This window comes from Orycteropus afer, unplaced genomic scaffold (genome assembly GCF_000298275.1).
Source record: "Orycteropus afer afer isolate SDZICR_OR568_19922 unplaced genomic scaffold, OryAfe1.0 scaffold00573, whole genome shotgun sequence".
NCBI lineage: Eukaryota > Metazoa > Chordata > Mammalia > Tubulidentata > Orycteropodidae > Orycteropus > Orycteropus afer.
The window spans coordinates 1,416,449-1,427,768 of NW_006922160.1; the positions used below are offsets into that span (position 1 = coordinate 1,416,449).

At 40.8% G+C, this 11,320-nt stretch overlaps 1 protein-coding gene across 1 annotated transcript in view; it reads left to right on the top strand.

Annotated features, from left to right (window-relative positions):
• The window catches only part of SIMC1 (SUMO interacting motifs containing 1), a 144,829-nt gene that overhangs the window by 101,207 nt on the left and 32,302 nt on the right, over window positions 1–11,320 (top strand). Inside the window, exons 7-8 of the mRNA XM_042783001.1 lie at window positions 3,696–3,848; window positions 5,690–5,818. Of these exons, the coding sequence (XP_042638935.1) occupies window positions 3,696–3,848; window positions 5,690–5,818 (282 nt within the window). The remainder of the gene's footprint in view (window positions 1–3,695; window positions 3,849–5,689; window positions 5,819–11,320) is intronic.

Consider the following 11,320-nt stretch of genomic DNA (forward strand, 5'->3'; position numbering starts at 1 on the left):
CTTTGGCAGGTCCCTATTGGTGAATCGCAACACAGACCCTTGGGATTTTGGAGCAAAGCTCTGCCATCCTCTGCAGATAACTACTCCTTTTGAGAAACAGCTTTTAGCTTGTTACTGGGCTTTAGTAGAGATTAAACACCTACCCATGGGCCACAAAGTGACCACGACAAAATGATGAAAGAGTGAGATGAGTTCAGGGCTGCTGAGTCACAGCTTAAAGGTCACATAAAAGACCTCAGCTTCCAGTTGTGCTCTGAAAGAATGCCTTATATTTTCTAGTAACAGAGCTGATATTGCTGAAAACCAAATCCAGAGTCTTATTGTAAGGGTGGCTGAATTACAACGCCAATAAATTGCCAACCCAGAATGGTGTCTGACATTAAAGTGAGGGCATTGATGGGGAAAAAATGGGATCCTGAAACCTGGAATGGGGACATATGGGCAGATAGTTAGGAAGATCAGTATGTGGAGCCTGTAAATTCTGTTGAATCCCTCCCATCTGAAAGGATTACTGTAAAACCATTATCCCCTCCACCTCAGTTTGATGGGATTAACCCAACTGTTCCTGCCGGGTCATTGCCTGAGACAGAGGCCATGGAAGACATTGCTGAATGTTCTCAGGAACTTCCCCAACCGCCCATTGTTGCTGCTAGACCCATAACTAAAGTTAAGTCCAAGCAAGCCCCAAAAGGTGAAATACAAAATGTGACTGAGGAGGTGGTATGCTACACCCGAAAAGACCTACTTGATTTTGCTAACTTGTACAGAAAGAAACCTGGAGAATATGGTACCTGGAGTGGGATGCTGTTCTGACAGATAGCTAAAATGTGGAAACAGGAGTGGAGTGCATCCTTGACCTGAGGCACTGACAGAGAGACCTCAGCATATGGCATGAGAGATGGCAGGAGCAGAGTTAAGACATTGGTAGAGAGATCCCAGCAGAAATCCCAGCATGAAAGATGGCAGTAGCAGAGCCCAGAGACTGGCATTAAACAGCAACAGGCTTACCAGACCATGGGGGAGAAAGCTGGGGCCATTGAGTAGACAGCTTCCTGGCAGAGTTGGTTGCCTTCAGGCATTAATTGGTGAAGAGACTGACATAAAATGAAGTAGCAGGTTAGCTGGCCTACAGAGCAAGAAAGCTGAGTGCTTTTGTGGCAGGAAGATTTCAGATGGAGTGGGTTGCCTTTGGCATTAATCAGCAGAATTGGAGAGACCAAGGAAACTGAAGCAGAGCTGCCTCAGCCTGAAAAGGTAGGACCATGGCCTTTGGGGGTGGAATCACCACAGTCCCCTAGGTTTCAGAGCCAGACCTTCACCAACTTGGTTCTGGAGTGTGGGGCTACTTGTTTATGTGAGCTAGTGGGATGGAGCCAAAGCTGCTGCCCAAGAGTCAGGGGCAGGGCTGCCATGCCCAAGAGGGAGAGGAATGGGGCTTGCCAGGCCAATGGGGTAAGGTCACCACTTAGAGGAACTAGGGGACTGGAGCCACCCAGTGAGAGATCTGTACAAATGCCACCCAATGAAGATCTGTACAGATGCCAACCAAGTTGACAAGGGGTGGAATTATGGTAGTTCAGTTTCTGTGTCAACTTGGCTGGGCCTGGTTGAGTGGCTGGGCAGCTAGCTGGATGTAACGTGTCCCATGATGAGACTGGCAATCAACTCCATGGTGGAATCTACTGTGAGCAGCTGAGTAGCTGCCTTAGGGATGTGGTCTGCTTCCTGTATATAAGCAGACGCCTTGGGAATGGCTTATGGCACGCTTGGACCCTACATGTAGCTGTGTCATTGTTGAGCAGCCTGCCATGCTCTGCCAACCTTGGGACTTACAATGGACTTAAATTAATGGCCTGTCGTGTTTTGGTAACATCAGGACTGTGCCTTTTTACTTGTCAACCTTGGGCTTGGCAGCCTCAGCAGCCAGCAGCTGTCTGGGTGAAGAAAAACCTCTAGCTTCAGTGGGCTGGAAGCTGGAGGCAGAGCTGAAACCCAAGGCCGAGGGGCTTTCACCCAGCCCATAGAACTTGGCACTTTGAACTTAGACTTAAAGCCTCTAAATCATAAGAATAAACTCCTGTTTGTTTAAGGCATCCCATTTGTGGTATATTCTTGTCAGAGTGGTACTAGGTAACTAGAAAAGGGTATCATGCTGTCTATAATCTATTGGGACTTATGTTTTTCACTTAATATTAAGTATTACCAAGATTCATCCATATTGGTGCCTGTCGCTATTGCTTATTTGTTTTGACTACCATGTAATATTCCATTTTGTGGGTATACTTCATTTGCCTGCCAGCCTTAAAATTTTTTCTGCCATTGTCTATTCTTCTCTTCCTTGTGGATTTTTGCCTTAAAAAAAAAAAAAAAAAAAAAAAAAAAAAACTGTAGTATAAGCAGGGTTTTAGGAGGGAAGGAAATAAGATGTGTGTATTCAATACATGATTTTTATCTGGGCTACCTAAGAGATTTTGAAAAATAATTTTGACTATATAAGATGTTTTTACCTCCCTAACTTTTAGAATCTATGCCATGTGTAGAGTATGAATCCACTGTCCTCTAAACCTTGGTTGTTATGAATGACATCTAATACTAGAGAGCTGCAAGGACTTCTGTGATCATCTTGTCCAACTTTTTACCCAGCTGTGGTGGTTAAGTTTGTGTGTCAACTTGGTTAGGCCTGGTTGAGTGGCTGGGCAGCTGGATGTAGTATTCCCCATGATGAGACTGGTAATCAACTCCATGATGGAATCTATTGGAGTAGCTGATTTTGGGATGTGGTCTGCTTTCTGTATATAAGAAATACCTTTGGGAATGGTCTGTAGCTTATGGCATGCTTGGACCCTGCATGTAGCTGTGTTGTTGTTCAGCATCGTGCCATGCTCTGCCGACCTTGAGACTTACAGTGGACTTGAATTAATGGCCTGCTGTGTGGTTTGGTAACATTGGGACTTTGCCATTTTATTTGTTGATCTTGGGCTTGTTAGCCTCAGCGCCCCTAGCTGCCTGAGTGAAGAGATGCCTCTAGCTTCAGTGGGCTGGGAGCAAGAGGCAGAGCTGAAGCCCAAGGTCGAGGGGCTTTCATCCAGCCTCTAGACCTGGCACTTTGAACTTGGACTTCTAACCTCCCGAACTGTAAGAGAATAAACTCCTGTTTGTTCTAAGCATCCCATTTATGGTATATCCTTGTCAGAGCAGCACTAGGTGACCCGAATACTAGCCAAGGAATGTTTCTGGTCATGAAGCCACACATAACACTCTTTGACCTCAGAGATACCTTTCAGTCACTATAACTGAAAGAACAATCTTGATATTATAGTTAGCCTTTATAGCTTTATTGCAATTAAATGTGAGAGTTCCATTACACATTTTTAAATATTAAAAATAGCCCACCTTTGAGGAAATCTAGGGGTCTAGTAATGCAGGTTAAGACTGAAATTCTGAGCACCTACAACACAACAGGGAGCTTTGGTAGCGTAGTGCCTAAGGCACTTGACTACTAATCAGAAGGCTGGCAGTTCAAACCCACCAGCCACTCCTCAGAAGGAAGATGGGGCAATCTACTTCCGTAGTGATACTGCCTCGGAAACCCAAGGAGGGGTTGCTATGAGTTGGGTCTGACTGGACGGCACATAACAACAACATAACACAACAGAAGTTTTAACTCTTTTCTTTTTTTTTTTTTTTTTTTACAGGGATGTGATCAAGTGGCTGGTCAAAGTAGTAACTGAAGACAAATTGATTCAGCCCACAAATGGAAATCAAACCTCTTCAGAAACAGGAATCATGAAAACCAGCAATAACCACCTCTCTCCTGAATTCAACTTGACAAAGAACACCAATCAGCTGTAAGAAGCAAACAAAAATTGTCTTCCCCAGGAGCTATTGGGATTATGAGTTTTGGAGAACTTCCTGAGAGCCACTTCCCCAAAATTAACAACTCTTACATCATAGGCCGATTCTTGTTAAAGGCTACCTTAATTTGATTAAAGAGTCAATTTCTTATTTCCAAATGTAGAACAAAAGTAGTAGGTAATTTCCTCCTTAAATGAATAGGACGTCACTAAGTGAATACACATTCCAAAACAGGACTAAAACAAAAGCTAGCAGACACTGCCCTCCCTTTTCCTGGATTCCAAGAGACAATAAAGGGTGATAGCTCCTTATTGCTTCAGGTGTCTACTAACAGCAGAGAAGAGTGATGGGTAGTGGGTGTTCCAGCATCCTCTAGTCCTCAGGGACCTGCTTGTGACTCCTCCAGTCTGGGGAGCAGAACAGCAGTTCAACCTGAGATACCAACAAGTTATAACAGCAGTGGCTCAGACCAGATTTTGCTCAAGCTGCACTGGAAAGAGGTCTTTTATAGGATTAAGAATGCCATTGGCTTTTTTCTTTTTTTTGATAGATGCCAGGATTTTAGGATTTTAGGCTGCCCTTGCACAAATAGTCTACTATCCCATGTCAAACATGTTGTTAAAATATAGAATATGAAATGTTATTTTTCAAATATAACATTTGTGCCTAAAAATTCAGAATGCTATATTATAATCTAGTTGCACCAACCTGATTTTCCTATAAAGCCTGTGGGCATCAGTTAATTTAGGAAACTGCCTGCAGATTTCCTGAAAATGGAGCCCTTTCTTTCATTATAAATAATACACATTAGAAAAGAGTGACATCAATAAGACCAAAAGGTTAACAGCTATTTTAAAGCATGAATGAGAAGGTTGAGGAGCAAGGAAATTAAGGAAATGGAACAGAAATAGAGGGAATGTTGACACAACATGAAGAATGTAACCAATGTCATGATCATTATGTCTAGAAATTGTGGAATGGGAGTGGGTTCTCCTGTGAATATTCTCACTAAAAATAAAATTAAGAAAAAGAAAAGGTTGGCATCAGGCCAGACTCACCTTCCTGCTGAAAGGTGAGATTCCTTCGGGGTCTCCCAGATTCCTTTGCCATGACAGCCTGGCACTCTCCCAGTTAGGGGGATGGAAAGGCTCAGATTCCACCAGTCATAGTGCTGAGACTGATGTAGTAACAGACTGCTTTCAAGGAACCAGTAACAGGGGAAAACTATATGGCAATTATGGTTTTTTTTTTTTTTTTGACTGAAAGAAATTCAAGTAATTTGCATTAGTTTCTGATCCTTAGATGATCTGTAAAGTCCCCTTGGTCCTTAAAACTGTGTTTCTGTTTTATGAATTTGAGCAGTTTGCTTCTGTAGCTTAGCCGTACATTCTGAGTGGCTTAGATAGTATGATCTGGCAAAAGGGCTTCAGGAAGGTGAAACTGGTAAATAAAAGTGTGCTGATGGCTTCAGTCATTCTCCCTAACCTATAAACCAAAAAACTCACTGCCACTGAGTCGATTCCAACTCACAGCAACCATATGGGACAGAGTAGAAATCATAGGGTTTCCAAGGCTATAAATTTTTACAGAAGCAGGCTGCCTCATCTTTCTGTCACAGAGTAGTTGGTGGGTTCCAACCTCAGACTGTATGGTTAGCAGCCTAATTCTTTAACCACTGTGCCACCAGAATGCTTCCCTGACTTATAGTATGTGCTTTATAAGTTCCTCCTTTAGTACCCTTTATTCTTGATGTACACAGGGGCCTCCTCCCAGCCTTCAGGGTGGCTGCTTGCCAGACCATCCCACTCATATGTGTTCTGTGTTCTATATTCAGGATTGTCTGCCAGCTGCAGAGAATGCTGTCCATAGCCGTGGAGGTGGACAGAACCCCCACCTGCAGCTCCAATAAAATTGCTGAGATGATGTTTGGGTTTGTGCTAGACATTCCTGAGAGGAGTCAGAGGTAAGTCTGGTTTTATTTTTGTTTTTCATTTAAGTTGCTTTTCTTAAGACAACTTCCCTATCACTCCTACCTGCTGAAGAACAAAATTCACAATAGAAAATTCCAAATAGTTATTAAATTGGAAAGAAAGGGGTAGAGGGATTATTCTTGTCACTTTAACCTTTTGAGAGAAGGTTCTCCATTAATTGTTATTATTTGCAACTAAGGCATGATTTCTTGGGAAGAAACAGGATACCCTAAAGAGATCCTAAATTTTTCTGTCTTATCCATTTGGCTACTGACCTTACTCATCCTTCAAGATTCAGCTGTTAAGTACCACTGTAATGCAATAGATCACTTTTATATGGCCTTTCCAGCCATGTTCTTGGAACTCCTGCAAAAGCATTGGGTCAGACGGTGCAAATAAGGTGCTTGTGATCCACTAAGGGGATTGGACAGCTTGCTAATAATGCATATAAGGTGTATGGAACCCTAAAAAGAGGGTTGGTCAGTTTCACCATCCCACTAGGCTTAAAATGAGCCAGCCCAGAGGCAGAAAGAGGGGACCTCCCTACCACCAAGAAGAAAAGGAGCAAAGTACGTCCTTTGGACCTGAGTCCCTGCACCAAGATTCTCCTAGACACACACACACACACACACACAGAGGAAGAGACCTGTTGCACTAGAGATGGTGAGAAGTAGTAACAGAAACAGCAGCAGCAGAACCAGGAGGCTGGCATGAAATGGTGCAGTAGGCTTCCTAGCCATGGAGCAAGGCAGCTAAGTGGGCATACTGATCCACAGAGCAAGAGAGCTGAGTACCTCTGAAGGGGAATTTCACAGTATATAGCAAAATGATATGTACATTTACCTCTTGACCCTGAAGATATACTTTGAACAATATGAAAATACATATGCCAAGGATATTTGCTACAACATTGTTTGTAACTGCAAAATCTTGGAAACAACACAAATATGCCCATACATAGAATGGTTGAATATCTGTGGTACAGTTTATACGATGTAAAAAAAATTAAAAGTAAGAGGACATTTTCTAAATAAATAAATAAGAGGACATTTTCTACAGTTGATTTCCAAGATATATTGTTAAATGAGAAAAACAAAGTACAAAAGAGTATATACTTTAAATACACATACTTCTAATACATATATTTCTAAACATGTACCAATATACATATATATTTTTTATAAAAAAGAAGGGGAAATAAAAATATATGAATGATTTTGCTCATGTGTGAAAAAATAAAACACAGACTAATCAAACAGCTTACATATAGGGGAGTGAATGGGAATAGGGTAGGAAAGAGAAAAGAAATTGACCTGGGGTGTGGAGCTGGTGAGAATGATACTTCCCTAAGAATACCTTTTTCTGTAGTTATGACTTTTTAGAGTTTATAGGACCATGTTAATATTTCACATACAAAAAGAGAGAAAAATCAACCAACAAACAAGGGAGGGGTGGTGTCTAAAATGGAATACAAACAGAAATAAATGAACCTAACTATTTAAAATTAGTAACTTTTTTCTTAACTTTTTATTTTGAAATAACTATAAATTCATAGGAAGTTGCAACAAATAATACAAAGCACTTCTGTGTCTGTTTCATCCTATTTTCCCCTAATGGTAACATCTTATCTAACTATAGTATACTATCACAAGCAGAAAATTGAAATTGGTACAATTCACAGGCATAATTCAAATTTCACAGGTTTTATATAGACTAATTTGTAGTTGTATACAATTTTATCACAGGTGTAGATTTGTGCAACCAGTCAAGATACAGAATTGTTCCATCACCACAAGAATCCATCATGTTACCCTATCATAACTATTTTTGTTGTTAGGTACTGTTTTGGTTCTCTAGTGCTGTTCTAACAGAAGATACCAAAAATGAGTTGAGATGGCTTTAACAAACAGGGTTTTATTCTCTTACAGTTTAGGAGGCTAGAAGTCTGAATTCAAAGTGCCAGGCTCTAGGGACTGGATGAAGGCCCCTCAACTGTGGGCTTCAGCTCTGCCTCATGCTCCCAGCCCACTGAAGGTGGAAGCTTCTCTTAACTCAGACAGCTGCTGGCTGCTGAGACTGACAAACCCAAGGTCAACAAATAAATGGCATAGTCCTAAGATTATCAAACAACACAGCAGGCCACTAGTTCAAATCCAGAGACAGTCCCAAGATCGGCAAGAAACATGGCAGGCTGCTGAATGAAGACGCAGCTACATGCAGGGTCCAAGCATGCCAAAAACCTCAGAACCTTTCTCAAAGCTTCTTCTTACATACTGGAAGCAGACCACATCCCTAAGGCAGCTATTCAATTGCTCCAGTAGATTCCACCATGGAGTTGATTACCAGTCTTATTGTAGGGAATAACTACATCCAGCTGTCCAGACCCTCAAAACCAGGCCCAGCCAAGCTGACACACAACTTAACTACAAGTGCCTTCAAGTCAATTCCAACTCATAGCAGCTCCACCTACAAAAGAACAAAACACTGCCCTTTTTTTTTTTAACAATCATTGCTATGTTTGAGTCCATTCTTGCAGCCACTGTGTCAATCCATCTTGTTGAACGTCTTTCTCTTTCTCGCTGACCCTCTCCTTGCCAAGTGTGATATCTTTCTCTAGGGACTGTCCTTTATGATAACATGTCCAAAGTGTGTGAGATGAAGTCTTACCATCCTCACTTCTAAGGGCATTCTGGCTGTACATCTTCCAAGACAAATTTGTTGCAGTCTGCAGTATAGTCAGTATTCTTCACCAACACCGTAATTCATAGGCAACACTTCTTCTTTGGTCTTCTCTTTTCATTATCCAGCTTTTGCATGTGTATGAGATGACTGAATCAGGCACACCTTACTCCTCAAAGTGACATCTTGTTATTTAACACTTTAAAGAACTCTTTTGCAGTAGATTTGCTCAATGCAATATATTTTTTGATTGCTTTAAAAAAAATTCTAAAAATTTTCTAGATAATCCCTTGTCCGATATGTCATTGGCAGAATATTTTCCTGTCTACCTATGTATCCATCCATGTATTAGTGTTTGTTGTAACTGATAATGCAGTATTGTGTAACTAATATTATTTATCTTTGTTGACTATACCTCTTGTGTACCTCTCCTTGTCTTCTTTTTCCTTAGTGATATTGTGCTGGTATCTACTTTTGTTATATTACCTTTCCCTTCACTCAAATCAATAGGTGTCTCTTAACTAGCTAATAATTTTCCCTCCCCTCCCCTCCCATCCTTTATAACCAACAAAGAAAATTTCCTTATGTGCTATAAAAATGTCTATATATATATATATATATATATATAATAGAGCTAACAGGGACAAAGTTAAGATAACTTCTTAGCCACAACCAAGCTCCTTTGAGGGAGTGGGTTACTAGGCCTGCAGGCTCAGGGGACATCAAGCTCAAATGGCACAGCATAGTATGCAAGAACATTGTTCTACATCTTTCTTTGGTGAGTAGCAATTGGAGTCTTAAAAGCTTGCAAGCACCCATCTAAGATGCAACTACTGGTCTCCTCCTCTGGAGCAAAGAAGAGTGAAGAAGATCAAATGTGCTTGGAAACAGTTAGTTTAAGGGACTAATGGACCATGGGAACTGCAGCCTACATGACCCTGAGAACAGAAGAACTAAATGATGCCCTGCTACTAATGCCAGCCACTCATAAAGGGATCAAAACTGGAGATCCTGAGTAGAGTGGAAGAAAAAATGTGGAACAAAATTCAAAAACAAAAAAAAGACCAGGATTACTGGTCAGATAGACACTGGTAAAACCCCCAACACTATGGTCCTGAGTCACCCTTCAGACCTGGAATTGAACTCAGCCAAACAACAGATAGGTCTATGAGCTGGACAATTACACCAGGGCCATGCACTCCTTAGAACAGTCAACCATAGAATAGAAGGGCAGTATTTGCATAGGTAGAAAGCTAGGGAGGCAGGAATGCATAGGAAAGAAGGACATAAGGAAAAGGTGACCACAGGAAGAAGTGGGAAGAGAGCTCTTACATTTGTGGGAATTGTAATCAATGTCACAAAACAAATTGTGTATGAAATGTTGAATGGAAAATTAATCTTCCCTCTAAAATTTCATCCAAATCATGACAAAAAGTTAAAAAATGTTTTTGCAAGTCTGTGGGTTCTCTTTTTGCTCTTTTGGTGAAATGTTTTGATGTGCATTAAGTGCAGTTTTTAGGAAGTCACAGTCATCTATTTTGTCTTCTTGTGTTTGTGTGTTTTTAGTTATGTTTGATAGTGTATTTATGCCACGTATTAGGACCCCTAAGTTGGGTCCTAAGGCATTTGACTGCTAACCAGAAGGCTGGCGGTTCAAACCCACCAACCACTCCTCGGAAGGAAGGTTGGACAATCCTTCTTCTGTAGTGATACTGCCTCAGAAACCCAAGGAGGGGTCACTATGAGTCGGGGCCAACTTGATGGCACATAACAACAACAACAACACAAGTTTGTCCTTATTTTCTCTTTGATGGTCTTTATAGTTTTAGGTTTTATGTTCAGGTCCTTGATCCACCTTAAATTCATTTTTGTATATGGTGTGAGATATGGGTCCTGTTCATTTTTCTGCAAAGGGATATCCACTTTTGCCAGTCCCATTTGTTAAAGAAACTCTCTTTCCTATTTAATGAGTTTTGGCCCTTTGTCTAAGATCAGCTGTCCATAAGTGGATGGATTTACTTCTGGGTTCTCATTTCTGTACCATTGTTCTATTTGTCTGCCACTGTACCAGTACCAACCTGTTTTTACTACCATGGCTGTGTAGTAGGTTTTGAGATTAGGGTGTGTGAAGTCTTCTACTTTGTTTTTCTCCTTTAGTAGTGCTTTACTTATCTAGGTTCTCTTTCCTTTCCAAATAAAGTTGGTGATTAGTTTTTCCATCTCTTTAAAGAATGATGATGGGATCTGGATCTGAATTGCAAAGATCACTTTGGGTGGTATTGACATTTTCACAATGTTAAGTCTTCCTATCCATGAGCATGATATATTCTTCCATTTATGTAGATGTTTTTTGGTTTCTTGTATTAGTATATTGCAGTTTTTGTCTTTGCATAGGTCTTTTGTGTCTCTGTTTAGATTTATTCCTAAGTACTTCGTTTTGGGGAAGGGGGCTATTGTACATGGTATTGTTTTCCTGACTTCCTTTTCAGAGTAATTTTTTGTTAATTTGAAGGAATCTGATTGATTTTTGTATGTTGATCTTGTGCCCTGCCACTTTGCTGAAACTTTCAATTAGTTCCAGTAGTTTTCTTGCTGAGTTTTTGGGATTATCTATGTCTAGGATCACATCATCTGCAAATAGAGACAGCTTTACTTCTTTAACAATTTGGATGCTTTTTCTCCCTTTCTTGCCTTATTGCTTTTGCTAGGACTTCCATTACAATATTGAGTAGGCGTGGTGATAAAGGGCATTCTTGTCTGGTACCCATTCATAAAAGGAATGCTTTCAGTCTCTCTACATTGAGAATAATGCTGGA